The sequence below is a fragment of the Anguilla rostrata genome, chromosome 8 (genome assembly GCF_018555375.3).
Source record: "Anguilla rostrata isolate EN2019 chromosome 8, ASM1855537v3, whole genome shotgun sequence".
Lineage (NCBI taxonomy): Eukaryota > Metazoa > Chordata > Actinopteri > Anguilliformes > Anguillidae > Anguilla > Anguilla rostrata.
In genome coordinates this window covers 29,858,665-29,880,757 of record NC_057940.1, presented here as the reverse complement: position 1 = coordinate 29,880,757, position 22,093 = coordinate 29,858,665, and the positions used below count along the sequence as shown (strand labels likewise).

Here is a 22,093-nt window from a genome sequence, read left to right as displayed (position 1 = left end):
TTAGTTCAGTTATAGAATAATTGAACTGCTAAGCATCTGAAATTATCATCCACAGTGAATTATTGATCGGGTGACTCGCCCTTTGAATTTGCTGTGAGAAAAAAGTCTTGCATTACGTTATTTTCGGCAGAAAATAATGTCGAACTTCAGTAAAGTACTAGTGCTACCTTATCTTTCTCATCTAAGATGCCTGGAGATGAGTGTAGTAGCTTGAAACATAACATTTGGTAAAAAAAAATAAAAATTTGGCAAAAGGGAGCGTTTTGCAATTTGTGGATTCTTTTCTTATTTTATCTCGTCTCTTGACATGGAATCTCAGTCCAGTCTTTTGGCTGATAGTACTTAGAGGGCATGGGGTTTAAGTCTTCAGTGATGAATCAGCTTTGGCCTGGGCGTTCAATTGTCTCAGGGTGCCCTCCGGGCTACCATACTGGACCCAGAGGCGGCAACAGCTCCACTTCAAAGCCTGGTGCAGGAGAGGTTTTATGAACCTTGAATAAAGCCTTTGGCTTTTCGTGGTTCCTCGAGGGAGGACCGGGGCGAGCGGAGATCAGGCAGCACCCTCCCCGCTAGGTGGAGCATGTCGACATCGCTCCCCGCCGTGCCGTGGCGCAGTGCTGAGCTTGTCCTCTCCGCAATGTCCCAGCCTCCCAATCAGGCTTCTGCGGTCCCCGCCCCCGCCCCATTAGCATCCGCCCTCCCTGGGCCTCCCCTCCAGGCTGACAGACCCCGCTGTTCTGACAGCTGCTTGGCATTGAGAGGGATTACAACGGATAACAGTCCTGGGAGCCGACTCCTTAGCTGACTGCTGCCCTCCTCCCTCCCTCTCTCTCAGGTTGTCTCTCCCTCTCCCTCTCCCTCTCTCTCGCTCTCTCCCCATTTCTCTCACACCTGATTATATATCTCTCCTAAACCTGAGCTTCAATACATTTCACTCCCTCACGCTCTCCCCCTCTCTGCTCTCTTGCTGCTCATTTTCCCTTTCTCCTGCTCTGGCTCTCATTTTTATTCCCTTCTGACTGAGGAAGGAGCACCAAAAGGACACAAAAGCACACATGGCATTTGCAAGGTCCTTGCTTCTTAACAAACCCATGCAGCATCTCCAATACTGCAGCCTGTGGCCATTCCATTAACTTTAAGCAGTCTGAGCAGTCCAGGGCTTATCCATAGCACAAATATTGAGATTCAGAGAAAACACATCCGTAAGCCTTTCTTGCTCAGTGATTACCATTGCAGCTTTCTGGGGGAGGATGAACACGGGTTACAAAATACAACTACAAGAGGAGTTACCATTGAAAAATATAACTACAAGCAACATTTTATCAAGCACCATCAAACACAATTGAGTGAAGGAATGAATGGAAAGTCAGTCAGAGGCAGAGAGAGAGAGAGAGAGAGAGAGAGAGAGAGAAAGAGAGCGAGCGAGAGAGAGAGAGAGGAAAACATCTGAGCAGGGAGAGACATAAATGGATTAGCTCCATAATCTAATCACGGGGGATCAAAGATAAGAGAACACAAAATCAAAGTCTTAAGCAGACAGAGAACTGACAGGTTGCAAGGAAAAGGAATCTTTCCTGGCAATCTCAAAGCGATAGCACCCCTGAAAAGCAGTCCTGGAGGATTTGGAGCCCCTTACTGAAAGCACACTTTCCAATCTCTTTGGTGAAATGTACTCCAGTACAGTCACCCAATCATTGCTGAAAGTTCAGAAATGTGAAGGAATGTTTGGAGACACAAACCAACCTCAGGTTTTGACTAGCTGGATCCAGGTGCATTTGCCACCCAATGCATTATAAAATAGTGAAACAAGAAACCTCATTAGGGTTTAATAAATTAACTCCAAAGCTTCAAAGCCTGAAACCACCACACTCTTGCTGTGTATTACAGAATATGTTTATCACTGGAATGCCTTCGGGGCTCATGTAAGCATCGTTTATTCCGTTTAAGAGGTGGACCAACCAAGCAGACAGCAAGGTGAAAGAGTATAATGAGCCATCGCTGAGGAGGCTATAAGATAGCAGACCCCTCACGCATTTTACATTCCCAGCCCATGAGCCGGCATGAAGAGCCCACAGCCACGGAGATAAAGCAGCAGCAATCTGAGCGATTTGAATCGAGCACTTAACCGAGGTCAAGCTAAGCCCATTCTCCACAGGGGTATTGGCGCTCGGGCACATTTTATCCCCCAGGAAGGCGAGGAAGGGATGAAAGGTCTCTGAGAATATGTGGAGGAAAAGCAGTGTAGATCCCTCCTGAGTTCACCGGCACCATAACCCCCCACCACCCCCTCCCCTCCCCACACACACACACACACACACACACACACACACACACACACACACACACACACCAGCCCTTCACGGTTGCGATTGTGCGCCTCCCCGGGCAGAAACGCCGCGGCTGAGGCGGCTCGTCTTTGAGGAACCCCTGCGTGGCGATTCACTACGGGAGAGCTGTAGAGCAGAAATGTATCAGGCCACCTACCGCACGCCTGCATCAAAACCCCGGGCCGAGCTCCTGAAGCGGCTGAAAAACGCTGTGCGACAAAGACGCCGTTCGGCTTCCCGTTCGGCCGCCGGCTGACTCGCGGGTCGCGGGCACCGGCGGCCCAAAATGCAAATACGCCGCTGCGGCGAGACCGAGGACCGTACCGTCCGCCGTCCTTTTTTTCACACGGGGCCCGCCGTCCCGCTGTTTGACCTTACTGATGGGGGTCGCATCGTGGCATCGGCCGTCCTGCGGTCCACAGGCTGTTAGCTGCCCGCCGGTACGCGGGGAGGGCGAGAGAGTCAGGGGTGCAAAGCTCCACGCAGGTGGCTCTGCTGAGCTACGGAGGCCCCACCGCCGGCAGGTGTATATGTGCCTTGAATGGCACTTGGTGCATTTCTCTTCCTTTGTGCATCACCCGGTAAAAAGGTTCCTTGCCCCTTTCGTCCCAGGGGGGAAGCTGCAGACCTCTCCCACATTGGACATGCGTTCAGATCATCACTATAAAAGTGCTGATTTCTCACTTTGATGCTGTATTCTGAGCTAATGTGAATAACAGAAGGGGAGGTTCCACTTATTGCTGCTCACGGATCAGGGACAAAATGTTCCGGTTACCTTGTAAATGGGTCCAGGTCACAGTATTATTGTGTCCAATTTTATTTTTGGGGTTTTTTTTATGGGAATACTTTTAAAAGATGCATTTGCAAACTGCCAAAAAAAACACTGTTTCTATAACTTTTCAAAATATATGTACTTCCAAAAAAAAACTGAGCAAAAGTGGAAAGTTCTGATTGGTTGCAGAGCATTATGACAAGACTGTTATCTATTATAACCTTAAATAACCTTACAGAATGTTGCAATAATGGTTTAAAGTTGCAATAATGGTTTATGCTTGCTTGGTAGCCTTGGAGACATAAACAGAGCAAGCCACAGCAGTTCTCAAGACCAAGGCCAACCTGCTCAACTGTGTTCTCAAGCAGCTGTTCTCTACATCTCTCACTGCACCAGGGGCCTCTATCCAAACAGAGCACGGAATATACAAAGAACCCCACAAAGATCCACCCTAATCAGGATTCCTCACCTGCCGCTGTGAACGAACTAACGCACTACTTAAAAAAAATAAAAAATAAAAAATTCTCCAATGACTAGTATCTCCGCGGGAGTAAGCAAAGCCCCACATCACTTTGAACAGCCAGAGGAGAGAGACATACATGCAGCCAAAATTCCACAACCTGTCTGGAACTGTATTTCAACCTAGTCCACCCACATGTGCCTGCAGAGTATGGAGATCTGGCCGGCACTTATAATTGGGGTGGAGGTGGCACTGAGGAAAGCCTGATTTCAACAGGCACTGTTTTTCTAACAGCGCAACAAAGCTGTTCATTGGTAGCTGTCTCTTATTGGTTGGATGGTTTGAGTTTCATTGATGGGGGTGTGGTTTTTGCTGCAGATGCAGGGCTCTGCAGAGAGTTGTCCTTGATGCTGGACAGCCTTCTCAAACAAAACCTGTGAGTACCCAGGGGCTGCACTGCTTCGACCCATGTTCGTTGTGGCTGTAGGTAGCATTGTTGTCAGTAATGCAGAAGTAGCAGTCCTGTCTTTAATTTGGGATTATTGTCAAGGACAACCTATTTAACTTCTGTTGCTCCCGAAAAGAGCTGTCCGTGGTCCTGAATTACTTGTCTTTTTGTTTCAGTGGTAATTAGTGCTGAGTGGCTTTTTGATTGAGAGAGAGAAATAGAGTGTGTGTGTTTGTGGGCATGTTTGTGTGTGTGTGTGTGTGTGTGTGTCTGCATGTTTGTGTGCGCGTGTATGTATGTTCTCTGAAGAAATGGGGCCAAATTTGATTTATCATTAATTTATTATTTATTCTGGTATGACTTGTAGTATTTAGTACAAAAGCAAGTGTTTGGGTTCAGAATGATAAACAGCGTGGAATTTTTGTATTTGATCTAAGACTACAAAAAAAGAATATAGTTAAAGATATAGATAAAGAGTTAGTTTCACCTATAATATTACGTCAGGTCTTCCATCCATTAATCAAATATATTATACAACTATTGTCTACAAGGGATTTTTTTATTTTATTTTCACATTAAAACAATAAAATCAAATTCAAATATAAATTAACCAGCATTATGTTTGTTCTTGTCAACATTAAATTCATGCATGCTCTAGGACTTCATTTTATTTCGTTTTATTTTATTTTATTTTTATTAAGAACACGTGGGCTCCAACTTGAGCAAAGGTGATTTCTCTTGTTACTTCAGTTTCAATTCCTTTGCGGCTCAAATTTGATCAAGGCAAAGGATGGTTATTGCGTGCAGAGAAAATAAATGTATAGGTCTCGCACCATGGAAGGTTAAGAAGCAGAGTAATCATTATTAAATATGCAAGGGCTTTCAGGAAAGAAAATGGCGAAAGAAAGCCAAAAAGGATATGGCGACATACATAACGTTAAATAAAGACATATAGGCCTAATGTTGATCTGTCCTATAGTTAAGCAACCTTAACATAGCAACTCGGTGTTAACAGATCTGTCGTCTTCTTCTGAATTCCTCTATGAGCACCATTCACGTGAATGCTGCACCGTTCGCTTGTATGCTGTATGTTGAAAAATGGCCAAATAAACCTCTACAGTCTACACAAATATTAACCCGTCAAAAATTCAGCAGAAGCTGTAAAAGCACGCCCCTTTTGGTGAGCGAACTGCAATCTGAATGCATGCACAGATGCTTGGATTTTTATTAAGGATATCTCCACTGCGTGCCAACTAGTTCGCGCGTGCTTAATGATGTTGCACCAAGTTGCATCATAAATATACACTGACAGTGCAACTTTTGTTTCGTAACATTAAGTAAGAAAATACATTGTTAATGCAAATAAGGGGGACCAAGTACCTGCAGAAGACCTGACCAATAGGCTACACTATTCCTCTGTGACGGAGGACTGACTTGTCGGGTGTTCGATCACGTTAGCTGTGGAATCACAATCAGAATCGCAAGTACATAGCCTATTCCAGTAGGCTATATTCACAATGGAATGTTACTCGTGCGCTAAATGATACCTTCAAACACGTAGCTTATAAGATTTCAGAAAGAATTCGACCGCAAAAACATCGACTGTTAAGAGGGGTTCGGCCGCAAGCTTTACATCCACTTACAAAAACCCAAATTGCGTACGCACTGAATAACCTACGGCTTTCAATATGGAACTAAATGGTGGGTGATGTTGAATTAGAAACAGCAGGGCGCAGCGGTGCTGCGTTTTTGGAAAGATTCATCTGACACAAGGCAACTCAAGGGAGCCTCAGCCCTGTCGGAAGTGTATCTATCGATGTATGCAGGTGAGCTGGAGTGCAGATGTCTTCGCAAACGTTCAGACAGTGAGATAATTAAACCACTTCCTTAATGCGACTTAGTCTAAGTACTCCTTGCACCAACTGCGTCGGGAAACCAGGGCATTACAGATGTATATAGTCGTTTGAACAGGAACTGACATTATTTCACGAGAGATCAGAACGCATGTTGTTGAAGCCTCGTATAAGTTTCAAGCTGCAGATGACACCCACTTGGTGTGTTCGTGGTCTAAAACCAAGCTGACAATACCTGCACATAGCGTTCATATCGCCTAGCCGATGTGCAACTGTGAAGCTTTGGTGCCGCTCAATGGGAAAATAGGGAAACTGCTTTGGAATGGATAACCCAATACATCACAAACGGCTGTAGTCGACAACTACATCCTAGCGTTGTGTTAACAGCGGTATTTCTACCGGGTTCGAGCCGCTCTGACACAGAACCAACTACATTGATCACTTTAACAAAACATTTGTTGCTACTCTCCAGGAGACGGTATGCTACCCCGCTCATTAACACTCAAATAGACTGGCGTAGTTACCACCTCAGAGCGATTCTTCTTCAAAAGACGTTCCTCGACTGGGCACAAGCCAATTTTATTTTAATTTTTTCGTGTGGTCATTCTTCTTATTTCGTGAGACCTAACCTATATCTTTAAGTAAGGTGGTGCAATGAACCAATAATTTGTCCCAAGCTGCTTCTGTTTGTGTCTTTTGATTTCTAAAGAAACTGAATAATTCTCAGTGCAAGAAAAGGCTACTCACATACCGCTTTGTTTGTAGGCCTACATTTAGCTATTATGATATAATTGCAATTTGGCGTCCAGCCCGTGACAGTAGACTAAAGTAGAGAAGAAGAAGACTAAACTAGAGAAGAAGGCTAGGTGAAGTATGAGTAACAAGGGACGTTTATTGTATTCATTGATTCTGTCCTCGTGGAAGGAAGTCTCTGGTCCCCACAAGAGAAATGGAAAAAAGGATAATACCGAACATACTAGTTACGAAAGACCATGAAATATATTAATCACGTGAGAGAGAAATATACGATTCAAATAATAAGATACAGAAATTATCAAAGTTTTATTGATGTGCGCATTGTGTTGCATAACGCGTACATGCGATTTCCCCCAGAATTTCACTTTCAGTTCCAATTCCTTCTGTTTGTTCCTCTCAATGCTACTGGGACAAAGTATGTTAAGAACCTGCTGCCATTAGGGAGCACATTTTCATTATGACCCGTATCCATTCAGTGAAAAAATATCCATTTTCCATTGCCACCTGTAAATGAAGCCACTCGGTCCCCGCGCGCGCACGCGCGCGCACACACAAAACACACACACACACACAAGTTAAAGGAGCACTAAGGTAGGCTGCGTTCTCTCTTTTAATAACACGGATTTCAGCTATTAATTTAGAAATAGCATATTATACAAATGTTGGTATATAGCCTGTGATAGCTACACATTAAAAGTAACGGAGACCGACGAAACACTAATAGAAAGGCTGAAAGCATACACTTTTCCTTATCAGCTAGAGAAACGATTATCAAATATAGCCTCCAGTGTAACCCATTTCATAGTCTGTCTTTAAAGCTAACAGAAGCTATCGCTGAGCCAGTATGAAATTGAAGTCTATGTTGTCTTACACATTCCCTTCTTTTCACTAATAGTGTTCAGCAAAATCCAATGTAAAACTCGCAATGGAAGATAATTGAAATATTTCAGGCTTGGGAAATTGCAGTAGAATCCGTTTGCCACAGCACAAGCGCATTGTGTGGACAGCACTAAAATATGGTGCTGACACCAATCTCAGCATAATGTTTTAAACAGAGGAAGGAGGAGGGGGCGAAACGATACACACAATTTGGCATTTACGGCAAACAGCACACACAATTACATGCAGCCTACACCGAATGTCCAGTCTCTATGGCCATTACAGCACCCATATCACCCAAATGGCTACCTTACTGTGCGTTGCCCTGTAACGCAACACAGATAATATAACATGTATTATTAAAATAGTCGTATGGACGTGGTTTTCTCACGGTTTCCCTTAAACCCCTGTCATAAAAGCACCACTTGACCATGAAAATTAAGTCCAGTATTGGGGGCACAAGGAGGATTGCCGCAAGTATTTCATCAATCATTTCAGTATGAAAACAACACATCTCAGAGGAACTTTGGGGGGGAGACAAGACGGCGAAATTGCATTTGCGGATAAACAAACACTGTGTTGTCTTCAAACAAGAGGCTATTATCGCTAGGCTCCCCCTTCTGCGCCGTGCACAGGGGGCATAATACAGAACGGGTAACTTACCCTTTACCGATGCAGCCAGCAACCCCATATACAAGAAGAGAACCCGGCTCCAGTAGTGCGCTTGTACTCCCACCTTCATTAGCGCAAAAATCCCTAGTCCGTCCAGTTTCCTCGCCCCGCTATATGCGCATCTGCATGCTGTCCTTACTAGTCCCGTTCCGTCAGAATTCAAAGCGGCGCTCATGGCAGGATTTTTGGCAGGCACGTTATCAGATGGTTTTAAAAGGAAGATTCACTTTGTGTCGGCGCTGAGAAAAATCCCAATGCATTGAGACTCCGCTTCTGCAGCTGGACTGAACCATCTCATGCGGACGGCGGGGTTAGAGAATTTTAGTTGAAATATTTTTACACCAAAAGAGCAACAAGAATGAACGAAAATACCTTTAAAAACAGTTTCTCTGAACAAGCGTTCATATATCTCCCCTGATTTTTTTCTTCTTCTGTGATTTGAGACGAGAGAGAGGCGAGCCCTTCTTCTGCTCTCGCAAGACGCTTCTGCTTGTAGGCTACGCTTATTTTGCTTGAATTAATACCCTTATCTTCACTGTCGATACTTCATATTTCATCCTGCCTTAGAATAAATAACGGTATACCGGAAAAAACAAAGATAAAAACACACCGAATCGCCGAGAGTCCGTTGTCCCCATTACAAAGTTTACAGCCGTCTTGACAGCTTAGATCTTTTAACATGGGAAATCAATAACTAATCGATCATTTATTTCCAGTATCTCGAGCCTTTTTAAGCGTGTAGTATTTCCAGTCTTAACGACGCGAAGAGACTGCAAAGCTCTCGCTCTCTCTCTCTCTCTCTCTCTCTCTCTCTCTCTCTCTCTCCCCAGCCAACCCCCCCCCCCCCCCCCCCCCCCTTGCAAAGTTTAAGGCGCCTTATTGGTAATAAACCGAAGGCTTCCGTCAGAAGTCGCTAAGTGTTGACGTGTGTCGATGCTGATTAATACTATGCAGCCTAATGAATAAAATTAATAATACGAATTATAACATAAAATAACGTAGGCTATATTTTAGGCCAAATGAGGAATGATTCTGCCGGTATTACAAGAACGTGAACAACAACAACTACTACTACAATAATAATAACAATAATAATAATAATAATAATGTATGTATGTACCACTGTACCAAGGTGGAACGTCTGTTGAGGGTAGTATAGACTGGTATGAGAACAAAAATCTGTTTTCGTAACTCAGAGTGGTAATTTATATAGGTAATATGGATAGACTGCTTTTAGGATATATATAAACACAATAGGCGGGACAGTTACGTCAGTGTGCATTGGTAAGAATAGCTTAGCTCAGATAAACAAACTTTTAGTTTCATGTAATCTTCTGTAGGCTAATTGCTTGACTGGTGAGCACTATTTCTTGCTATGTAAACGTGAAATTGATGCGACCAGTAACCCACACGATTAACCGATAATTAATTAATGCATTCATTCATTCAAATGCGCTTGGTTAGGCTATATTAAAAAATCTGAGTCACGGAATGTGTCCTCTACACTCAATAAATAAATAAATAAATAAATAAATAAATAAATAAATAAATAAATACACGCACATTAAACCGAATCTACCCATGCGAGGCAATGACTTATTTACTCTGCTGAAGTGATTGTCACGGTCCAAAGACGTAACTCAGCTTGAACTTCACTATGAAGGGTTAGGCTACCCTAAAAGCGACAACTGTTTTTTGCGCACCAGGTTATATTCTGTGACGTTGCGTAAACACAGTGCATGGAATCCTCATTTTAGTTCCCATGGCTGTGTCAGTTGGTCTGTATATTCTAAACTGGGTTCCAAAACATATTCAAACAAAGCATTCCAACGTTTATAATTTATTACATTGACCCGGAAATGCAATCAAAGATTGGTTAGGCCAAGTGATATGATGTTTGCGGCTAAATTTGGGAGACACCAAAAACGTCGCTGGGATGCATGGGCACCTTTTCCCCGGTCTGTGTGGATTCATCCGAACACGCCTAAAGACGACTTAGATAGGATATGTTTTCAAATTTGGACGAGGATTCAATCTCCAGGACAAGACCTACGGTCAGTTTCACCAGATAATATAAACAAGCCCTCCGAAATAATAGTGAATTCTCAAACTACACCACTCAACGATGTATCCTATGCCTGCAACAGCAGTACAGCCGCTCCCACCGATGGCACCAAAATCACGATCCCCGGGCGACAGTGAGTAACTGCAATCACGAACATTAGCTAGCTCTATGGAATGTCCCTAAGGATACAGTTGCTTTATTATTATTATTATTATTATTATTATTATTATTATTATTATTATTATTATAAGCAGCAGCAGTATTAGTAATATTCCCTCATTAGGAATATTCTTACAAGCCAGGCTCTGAATATATTTTTAATTTCATTATTAATTTGTCCTGTCCACAAAGAGGGTATTTCTCAAATCAACAATTACAAGAACAACAGCACACTTTAGGATATAGGATAGCCTAACTAAACCTATTCATTTTCACAGCTCACAGACCAGTTGGGCAAGGGAGAAAGACTTTCTTCTCTGATGTTTTAATACTGTAATATTGTAGCAACATAATGTTTAACAAAGTGGAATAAATTGTGTCGCAAGCTATAGGAAGTGTTCTTTCAAGCAGCACCACCTGATTTGTAAAGGGGATTGCAAAAGGAATTTCATGCCCTGTTCAACTCTTGACTAATGCTAATTTAAAATGCATCAATTAAAAGTCACCAATGTATATGTTTGATAAACTATATGCTACACTGTTTACAGAGAGACATAAGTAGAGTTTCTCTGAAATTAAATTCAGGACACTACAGTAAATAAATAGTAGTCTTTTAAGTGAAGACTAGGCCAAGGGTTGCAGTAGTGTCAAAGATATAATACATGTAACAACTCAAACCTCAACAGAATTGTCATTGTGCAATTGCATGTGCGTGCTATTCAAATACATTATATTCCTATTGGTATAATAGTCCGCCCAATACAGTATGGGATTTTAACCCCTTGTTAAATTGTATTGTCTTTGCCAGGTGCTATGTCAATGTTTGATTGCCTCAATGTTGGTGAGTGTCAGCATCTATAGTGTTACTGAATGTTATTCAGATTGTTCACCACGGGTAACGTGTCATAGCAAAATGATTCACACCAGTGCAGCAACAGGTTTAATTCAGCTGTTTATGGCAGCAATCTAGTAAATAATACAATAAGAGACTGCTGAAAGTATTTATTTATTTATTTATTTATTTATTTGTTTGTTTGTTGAATTATTTTCACGCTGACACAAATAAACTGGCAACCAAACTTCTTAAGACAAATATTGAAATATTTAAGAATTCTTTAAATATAACATAATATTCCAGTTAAGAGAATCCTCAAGAATTGCAGATTGACATCCAATCCAACCAGTCAACGGGTCCACGATTGAAACCTGCATTCACAGTGAGTCCCAAGATCGAAATACCTTTTTAATATTTTCATCCGAAAAATCCATCTCCTTGGGTAAATTCACATGGTTATTTTTTGTGAAAATAGCAAGGGTTTATTATTTTCACCACGGAATAACCTGGGCTGTTGCATGGATGCTCGCCTCACGGGTGTTGCTGCAATGCATCTGTTATATGCAAATATGCAGTATGTAGATGTAGTGTGACCTTTTGACTTGCCAGCTGTTAATTACACACATGAATGCATGGACTGGAATACTGTATAGGTAAAATATGTGTCTGTTGCAAATGAGTCATTACAGTATAAGCGAGTGGTGTGAAATGTGAATGTGTAGACTAAACTACTATGAACATCCAAAACTGTTTTCCCGAATCGTACTGAAATAAATTAGCACCAGGAACGCTTATTACTTTCACATAAATATAGGAAATTACCTCAGTAGTCAAAACCACATTAATTACAATTCTTTCAGTTTTGAAATAAAACAGCGAGGATGTGTTCAGTTCAAGTTATTAGTTTTTTTTTTTTTTTATATTATTATTATTATTTTTTTAATTCAATATTTGTATATAAATTAGCCTAAATAAATGTGCTATAACAAACATCATCTGAGATGACTCAAAAGTTTTCAAAATGAGTTGTCCGATTTATGAATTATCTGTTTCACCAGTAGCACACAACAATAACTTGTTAGTGTAGGATTTGATTGCTTCATAGGTGGGTTATGGAAGCCTAAACCATACCATATTACATGTATTTAGGCTTTGTTCAATCATGGCCAGACATGGCTGGTCTTTGTTTTTTCAAAGTCTTAATTACTATAGTCTAGGAGAGAAGTCATTGCTTTAGGAACAAATGGGTGGCATTTGAGAAGCAATATTAAAACACATAAATGCATATTCTCTAAAATCCTTTTAAGCCTTAAACAGACTGCCCAACTGAGTGGTTGACCACATTTTCACATTCAAATGTCTTGCTGAAAAACCTAACTCAAAAACTGGAATATGAGGATCAAAATAAAATAAAAATAAAAAAGTGTGATAAGAAGAAGCGAATACATAAGGTATTGATAACTGAGCCATATTCTGAAGTGTGACCCTTTCTCTTGAATATTTGATTTTTGGTTTATTTCTGGTCACTGCTTCTTGGTCACTTTATATAGTATGCTGTGGAAAAGTGATCTTGGGGCAAAGATTATCACCATTACACAATAGCTTTAATATACCTAACTCTCATTTCTCCTGTGACTGGTCCCTTGCATTAGCGTATAGCACAATTCCTGAGGGAATTTTAAGCAGAGTGAAAAAATTGTCACTGGCAAACCTGAAGTATTTCTGCCCCCATCGAAGAAGTGTATCTTCCTTTAATTCCTAAGATTCCTTGTCCCCCTATTCTGGTACAAAAAGGGGGCTAGGGATGATTCTTGTGGTCCTTTTGAGCAGGATTGCTATCTGTCTTTGCCAGTCTTAGGAAATGCAGGTGCACCACGTGATCACCCAGGCGTACTGTCTGTTCCGCAACGGAACGGCGGTGACTAACAAGAACCTTGTTAAATATTCATATTAAGAGCTAGCTTCCGCCATTTGCACAGGAATAGTATGAATGAGCATAAGCAAACCTTACTCGGCTGATCGTATTTGGCTATGCAAAAAGTCTCTGAACCAGGATTGCACAAGTTAGTTTTGATGATGATGATGATGATATTGATGATGATGATGATCGTGGTCATGATGTTGAGGATGATTATGACAATGATGATGATGATGATGATAATGATGGTTCTCGTCACTGTTATCATTATCACTGTCATCATGAATTGACAAAATGTCTTTGGCTGCATTTTTGCAAGAACATTCTGTTGCTAAAGCATTGCAGACAGAGAGGGGCTTTCTGTTGTAATATATGGCACCACAGAGACAATTATAATTGACATTTTTCCCCTTTTTCTCACAGCAAAGGTGAGCTGCATTCTGAGCAAAATAAGATCAATCAGATTGTCCAGCAAGAGTTCAAGGGTTTGCCGAAGGGACAGAACATTTGGCCCAGGGGTTCGCAGGTCCACAGGGATTTCTCCTGCCACAGTGAGGACCCACATGACTCCAAGCAGGATGGCTCCTCCACAGAGGAGAGGCAACAGAGGAGTCCCGGGAAGCTCCTGAAGAGAGTCCAAGGTCCGAAGGGCAAGGGCGTCCCCTGGCTTCCGGTAATAGATGAGTACCCTCCGCTCCCATGCCCCGCCCAGCCCTGGAACGGAAGGGTGTACCAGAGGTCCCCAGCCGCCTGGCCCTCGCCTCCAGGCTCCAGCAACACGGGGGGCGCTCAGAACGTGAAGGAGATCCAGGACTTCCTGAGGAACGTCCTGCTCAAACCGGGCCAGGACGAGACTCCTCCAAACCAGCAGGGCTTCCTCCAGGGCCAGTCCGTTCCCAAAGGAACTATGCGGACAGAGACGTCCCCACTGCATGTTGTGTTTAACGAGAAGAGTGATATTCCAGAAGCCGAGACAAGGCGCTGCCAGACACATACAGGTGCTGCTATACCATGTTAGTGCATCACGTGTTTGCAAGATTCTTTCTGTTCCAAGCTGTCCTTGCACTGTTGGAGCAAATGTTCCAGCACCTTGCATCCAGTAACAGAATGTTTATTGTCTTTCTCCCATCACATTTAATAGCTGGCCTCGCTCTGGATGAATAAAGTCCAAAACAGATTCAAAATATCTTATTTTTATTGATGTAATTACTAGATGTACTGTATGTATTATTCAGGGCTGTTTTATCACAGCATTGCGTGTGCTTCTTTGTACACATTAAATAGTGATATTTGAGTGCTAACGATTTCCCCAATTTGGAATCTCATCACAAATTCTGAGCACATCAATGAGCATGGCATTACTTGTTGTTTGGTAATGGGATAGAAAGAGGGCAGCTATTTAAATTAAAGCGAGTGATTAGTGTTAGTAGTAATATTTAACTGTCCAGCTGGCTAACGGCAATCATGCAGAAGTTGAGATCATTGCTGAGAAACCATTCCCTATGCATTGTGGGTGAAATGACTCATTGACTTCCCAGTTTTGTTTCACAACCATTGCCTTCATTATCATTATTAATGGCATCGTCACACTCTGATAATTAAAAACATGAGCTTCTCGACACTGGGCAGTGGTGAGATTCAGGGCGGAGCCACAGAGTCACTCATTAATCTCCTGGCTTCTGGTAAAGCCCGCCCATGGCTCTGTGTAGATGAATTAAAACCGTTTTACTTTCCATCACGCAATAACTTTTACTGTGCCTTATGTTGTGGTACAGCAGGAGGGTGTCAGGACGATGGGAGAGTTTTGGGGCTGTAGCACTAACCATCAGAAAACTCATGTGATTATATAGCATAGCACGCATGCATCTCAACCAACTGAATATTTGGAGATTCTGGTGGGAAAAGAGGCCGTGAAAAAGGCTGCGTATCCAAAATATTTAACAGGTACCAAGGGTGGAATTATAATACGTCTGCTGTGAGTTTTACTGGAGGGAGAGGGAGTCCTTTCACAGCTGCGCTGACTCAAATCGCCACCTGGCCGCTCTGCCTTATCGACAGCGAAGTTGAGAACCCTCTTCCTAATGGGAAGAACTGGGACAGAGTTTTCTTTAAGAACAGGCACAGATAAGGGCTCCTGAGTGGAGTCGGTTAAGGCATGTGTGCGTAATGCAGCGATGCTTCCTGAGCCCCAAAACCAATCAGGACTAGGCTCACCATGGCTGGGAGTCCCACAATATGATGATTGACTGCAGCATTTCTCACCAGCGACCGTAGACTGTATGTGACTTCGCCATGGTTTGCAGAGTGATTCAGAAACTGCTTCTTTGTGCATGTTAGATCAAATTGCAGTGACAGAACAGCGAAGGAATATAGCTACAATTAAGAAATCAATATTAGGAGAAAACAAGGGGAGGAACACACATGCACGTTTTATAGTAATTCTTCCTGTGAGGGGTCTGGGCCAGTGTTAATGATTGGTTACATGTTTTTACAGTTAGGCCATATATAATGAGTGCCCCCCTGGTGCCTCACTACGGCACAACCCCCCCACCCCCCCCCCCCCACCCCCCCACCCCCCAACCAATTAAACATGCACTGCTATTAATTATTTAATAATTCATGGACAGATTCTCTGATCTCTCTGGGGCTTTACTGAATTGTACATGATGGCTTTTGACAGATGCAGTTCATTTTTCCAATGATGTCATCTATTCGGAGCATTAATCACTGCAATGAAGTTGGTCTGCTTTGGAAGAGGGTTACCTTTTTCAGTCGCAAATATTGCAGGACGCATTCTTTACCAACATTCTGCTTCTGTAACAGTTATTGGAAGTTGAGAAGGGTGTCTAAAAATGCAATCTAAATGGGTGATAAGTTTCCAGGCACGAAACATGAGTAGCATTCTTATTTGATTATGAAGTCTGGATTGAATAAAATTTGGATGTGTGTGCAGGATGTCATGGTAAAGTTGGCCATTTTATTATTTTTAAATTGATTTTCCACCAAGCTGTCAGGGGGATGGAGAATACAGTGTTGTTAAATCAGTTTTGACACATTCACAGTTACAACACATAGCCTGTTGTTCCATTTTAACCCCCTGTGTGAAAGCTAAGCCATGGATTTAAGCATATGGACGTGAGAGGACTTGTGATCTTGGAATTTGTTTTTTAAAATCATGTTTTGAAGTCAGAAGTAAATACTGAAATATAAATCAATATGGTTTGCTTTTTCCTTGAAATGTTTGTTTGGTCAGTGGGCTGAGCGCATAGTCAATGAGCACCTGTTCTTATTTCAGCTCCTTATACTGGTTCAAAGGCGACAGGCTTCTTGCTAGGGCAGGGCATTGATCTGTAGGAGAGATAAGAAACATGGAAACAGACAAAGTTACTGAGCTGGTCATAGATATTCTCTCTTTCTCTCTCTCGTCTCTCTCTCTCTCTCGCTTAAAATTTCTCTCTGAAAATGTTGAGCATGCATAAACACTGCAAAATGTGTCATTTTCAATGTGCTAATATTAAATAACCTGATGATCAGTTGAGAGAAGTAATATCATTGCTGAGTGGGAATGTCATCTCCATTCAATTTCAACCCACCATTCACCTCGAGTTTTGCTTTGTATAGATGTCTGTGAATCTACATCCAGATAGTAGTTGTCTTATAGCCCCAAGAGATGACTCTATGAATACCATGTGCAGATGCTGCTTATTTTAACCTATTTCTTATTATTTATTTTTTTTCCAAGCGGTCAGCAACCATAACCTGAATGCAGATGGCCTGTGTGTGGACTTTCAATCATTTGGCACAGCTGAAGACAGAGAAATAAGGCCAGCTGGCCCTTGCGACAAAGTGAAGCTCCACCCTTGCCTGGAAAGAACCACCAGGCCTGAAACCAAAATGACAGGTGCAGCTAGCTGTGGTAGATAGCAATTGGCCAGTCAATTTCCAAGTTTTCTTAGAAAAGGTTATGGACATTTTAGTAGCATGCTATGCATTTATGGAATCCCTTCTATGCCTGTTGCCTATTGCCTTCCCCTTCCACCTCTTTCTGTCTTTAAAACCTTTGACGGTAAGTTGGAGTTAGTCTGACTTTTTTCTGCCTTTCTGCCCATCTGTCCTCTTCAGACACCTATCCCAAACAGAATGCAGGAGCCTTTAAAAGCATCCCCCCTCAAGGAGCCACAGAATTGGGAAGCCACCACAGGTCTGCCGGGAACACGGTGTTACCTGGCCCTCACGCCCTAGGAGCGCCCACTGCTGACCACTGCCAAACCCACCCCGTCCGCCCTCCCCCTGGATTCCAGCCCCTTCAGGTAAAACCGCCACCCTTGAAAGCATCATCAACAGTCCTGCTGGCTGGCCTCTCCATTATAGGGTTTACCGTTTCCACTATCCTGTAATTTGGGATACATTACATTTTCTGTTGTTTGCTTTGTTTGGGTTTTTTTCTGGGTAGAAATGGCTTTTTTGTCATCGTGCTCCCCTGCTACATCCCAGGGTCACACGGTGAGTCATTCGGCGTGCAGACGATGAGACCGTCCTCTACTGCGTCCCGCTTCGGGGTTCACAGCATCCCACAAACACTGATCCTGCCCCTGCCAATGGCCTCTTAGGGGCGCAGGATCTGAGGGGTGTCATATCGAGACCTGAACGAAGAAACGCCGTACCTCAGAATGCGGAGTCAGTCTTGATTTTAACGAAACGCCCGTCAAGTGCAGTTTGCCATTTCTGCAATATTTCTGCAATCTACTATAATTTGGATGCTGTGTAATATCAAGTGTAATGCAATGTGACAGGTGCATATGTGCATTTATTAAATAACAAACAGAAGCATAAACTTTTTATTTCTACCTACAATGACAGAAAAATATGATTTTTACTTAAAAAGAAATCTTAGAAATGACAAAAAACATAGTAAAACTGCACCACAACTACTTTTTTTTACGATGGTTTCTTTTACTAAACACAACAAGATATTTGTCTTCTGCCTCTGATGTTATCCTTCTTCTCCCTGGTCTTCTGCTGTTGACATTATTGCCCATCTGCTGGACCCTTGCTGACTTTTAACCAAACATTGCACCTGGAAATATTAAGCGTGCAATTTCTGTTTACTTGGCTCTGCACATCTAAGCCTAACTCCTTCTTCTTTGCCATATTTCTTGCTACTTTAGTGCCTAATTTACTTACACTACAGGTCAATGGTATTAGGCTACCTGTGGCTTGAAAAAACTTAAGGTTGCTCAAATTTCACTCAGTTTAATTACCCTTTCACCTCCCTCCCACCCCTCCACCTCCCACTTTGCAAAATGATTGGATAGACTTCCATTCATGAAAAATGTATCTGTGATGACTACTTCTGAGCAGATGCTACTGGTGTGTGTGCTACCCACCTGTCAGTCTCTCATTGGCCCCACCACTTGTCGACACAAACCGTGTTCATGATGTACATGCTCAAATTCATATTGGACACCTGAACAGGAATAGCTACAATCGGATCTCAACTTTTAAAACTGAGTAGAAGAGCTTTGATGAATTGATTTGCAAAAAACAGGCATCCCTCCTTAAACCTGAAAAATGTTGGAACTGAGAACAGAGAAAAATATTCCAGCAGACGATCAGGGTTTATATTTATACTTTGTTAGGGTATTGGCTATTTTGATCAAGACAAACCGGATGATCAAAAATGCAAACTGAAGTCATTCATTACCCTGTGCTGTCAGATAATAACAAAGGACATTTTTCGCCACAAGTGCACATATTTATCCGCACACAATGTACACAATCATTTCACACACCAAAATAGAACCAAACAAGCAGTCTCCACATTATAGAGCTGGTTACGTTTTTTTTTTTTTTTTTTTGAAGTAAAATTTAAAAAAAGAAAAAAAGTGAATAAACCCACAAGAATGCCTTGGGAGCACATTGCCTGTCAGGATTTTTAGATTGATCTGCATCCATTTTCAATCGCAGGGGGCTCCTTTAATTGGACTGAAAAGGCTTTTAATGTCTTCCTTCTAAATTCAGCACCACTTGTGCTCATCCCATTTTTGTCACTCCCTGAGAACCATTTTGTTCTCATTTTTTATGGAGAAGTTGATGATAAGAAAAAAGTTAGAAAAGAAAGGAAAGGAGTGACTGTCTGGAAAGGAGTGTCATACTTCCCCTCATTCTCAGCGAGGATTTTAGAGCCATATCGATTCACTCTCGTTGTCAAGGTGTCCCTTGTAAGACCCCCATGAATCGGCTCAGATTGTGATGTCTGTGGACACTGCGTGTCAATGAGGCTAAGAAAAAATGGCTGGTCTTAGATTGGAACTTCTTATTCACGTTTGCCTCCTCCCACTGTGATGGGACAGAGGACATAGTTGCTTCCTGGTTTTTTGTGTCTCTGCCAACTCATGGACCTCCATTTGTGGGAGGGGCGTAACATTGAGATGGTCGTCTTACTGTCAACAAACAATTGTCCCTTTCATTTGTCCGCAAATGTCGATACTGATTGATTAATGCCACCCCCTCTCCCATCTCAAGCAAATCAAAACTATTTGATTTCCCTGAAATGAAGCAATTAAGGGAATCAATTTTAATTATTTTAATTATAAAAGTAATTTAAATTTTGTTCTGAGGCAACAAGAGTTTCATCCTATTACCTGACATATGCTGTTTTACGCTCAACCTTGGGTGCCTAACTACATTCATTAGAAAGTAGTTGGGTCTAGATAGCACAGAGTAAATTAAGGTAGCTATAAACTGTATATATATTGTAACTGGGTGGCTGAGTAGATGCGATTGCCTTCAGGTGGGTGATTGCGTTTGTTTGCCAGCCGTGGCTTGTTTCAGTGTTCCTTCCTCAGTCCATGTAGCTTTGTTTTCCTTTCATTCGGCGTGATTTTAGGACCACTGGACCGACTCTGATGTTTTGGACAAAGACATTTTTTTTTCTTGATTTGGCTCCGTACTGAACAATTTGAGATTTGTAATCAAACTTTTCATATATAGCAATACTTTTTGGGACATGTTAATATTATGTAAGTAAGTAGTCATGTTTAGTACTTTGTTGCATATCCTTTGGATCCAATGACTGCTTGAAGTCTGTGACCCATAGACATCACCAGGTGCTGAGTATCTTCTCTGGTGATGCTCTGCCAGTCCTGTACTGCAGCCATTTTCAGCTGCTGCTTGTGTTGGGGCTAGTTGCCTTACGTTTTCTCTTGAGCATATGAAACACATGTTCAATGGGATTCAGATTAGGTGAATGACTTGGCCAGTCAGGAATTTTCCAGTTTTTGGCTTTGAAAAACTCCTTTGTTGCTTTAGAAGTATGTTTGGGATCATTGTTATGGTGTAGGATGAAGCGCCGTCCAATGAGTTTGGAGATAATTTCTTGAACTTGAGCAGAAAATAATCACAAGTACAAGTACATTTTGTAATTCATTCTGCTGTTGCTCTGGGCAGTAACATCATCAATAAAGAGAAGTGAGACTGCACCTGTGGCAGCCATGCCCAAACAATGACACCCCACCTCCAATTAACCATAATTTAATTGTTTGATTACAAATATAAAATTGTGGAGTACAAAACCAAATCAAGAAAAAATATGTCATTATGGAGCTCCCTGTATATTCTATTAATTAACTTAAAAGTAGAGTGCTTACGTGCCTTAAACCTGCTCTTAGTAATGGCATGGGTAAAGTATAGATGTGTGTCCCATTGCCCTGTGTTTCTGGTTCTGGGTGACTAATGTGTGTTTGCTTCTCCTCAGAGGCAGCCACTTTTTGGTTTGCACCATTACTTCACGTTTACAGTGTGAAGTAGAAGACAGGCGTGTGATTGAACAGTTTGATGACTCGTATGCTGAACATTTACTTGTAAGTTGCTTATTTTCTTTGACGGTATGTTCATAATCTGATTCATGGCATAGTTGTTGCAGTATATGCCCAATCTGGAATGCCAGGCCACTAACTGTCTTTCCACTGCGGACGTCCTCCATGATCACATCAGCAGCGCACGGACTAGCACTCGTGTGCATGCAGCGAGTGGCTGGTCCTCTTCACTCCGCGGATCGCAGCCCGCTCAGCTGGCAGTGCCAGACTGTAGGCGTGCGATAAACCTGAGGATCTGCAGCGATGCGCAGCGATGGGCAGCGATGGGCCTCCTTCCCTGAGCGATGCTACGGCCAGTCGCACTCAGCGCCTGCATGGTCAGGATTCTGAGAATAATATATATATATATATATATATATAATTCTTTTTTTATGTTGGGCTGTGAATGTTGCTCCCGTTTAGGATTATTCAATTCCTTTGTGATGGATTCAGCATGAGCCACTTTCCCCTCACATTTAATAATTGCTTACATTTCCACAGAACTGGTCATTGGCTTAGGCTTTCTTTGTACATTGTGGTGAAGTGTAGTGGTTTGCCTTCAATTAGTTCCCTTTAAATATTCAACCTGGCCATAATTTGAGTTGTTCTGCAAATCATTTTGCATGACATGTGATTGGTCAAGCAAATTGCAGTAGGGAAAGGGCATTGAAAACAGTGATCAAACTTCTATACATTTTTATGAACAGGCGGCCATTAAACCAGGCTGTGTGTTGTTGCTAGGCAACACAGGTCCTTTGTTGTGAAGCAATTAGCTTTTTCATTAGCAGCTATCAGAAAAAATGTTACTTCGTCGTACAGGCTCAAATTTGAAAGAGCAATCACAATTGGATTCTTCTCTTAATTTATTTATTTGAAAAGAAAAGGTGTGAGAGAATCGCATTTCTTCTGAAATTGGAATTAGGATAGAGGCTTAGTGCCAGCTTTCTTCCCTGCGTTTATATCATGTATTGGCGTGCAGCCGCGTTTGATATAAATTGATATTGGTAATTAAATTAAGCATCTCAGCTTCATCATTAAATGCTTTCCACAATAAATTTAAGCGCTGCCCTATGTAGTTAGTTAGACCTGCAAT

General features: G+C 42.0%; 2 protein-coding genes across 6 annotated transcripts in view; one reads left to right on the top strand and one right to left on the bottom strand.

Moving 5' to 3' along the window:
• Positions 1–8,950, bottom strand: part of csmd2 (CUB and Sushi multiple domains 2) — a 259,924-nt gene extending 250,974 nt beyond the window's left edge. The window contains exon 1 of the mRNA XM_064347643.1: positions 8,159–8,950. Coding sequence (XP_064203713.1) covers positions 8,159–8,342 — 184 coding nt within the window. The 5' untranslated portion in view covers positions 8,343–8,950. The remainder of the gene's footprint in view (positions 1–8,158) is intronic.
• A 748-nt stretch (positions 8,951–9,698) lies between these two features.
• Positions 9,699–22,093, top strand: part of LOC135261384 (uncharacterized) — a 30,705-nt gene continuing 18,310 nt past the window's right edge. The window contains exons 1-5 of one of the 5 annotated variants that reach the window (XM_064347642.1): positions 9,699–10,365; positions 13,568–14,157; positions 16,887–17,060; positions 17,267–17,454; positions 17,639–17,950. In XM_064347642.1, the coding sequence (XP_064203712.1) occupies positions 10,058–10,365; positions 13,568–14,157; positions 16,887–17,060; positions 17,267–17,454; positions 17,639–17,674 (1,296 nt within the window). In that variant the 5' untranslated portion in view covers positions 9,699–10,057 and the 3' untranslated portion in view covers positions 17,675–17,950. Of the gene's footprint in view, positions 10,366–13,567; positions 14,158–16,886; positions 17,061–17,266; positions 17,455–17,638; positions 17,951–22,093 lie in introns of those variants that run through there. The other 4 variants (XM_064347641.1, XM_064347637.1, XM_064347640.1 and 1 more) reach the window with 4 other exon arrangements.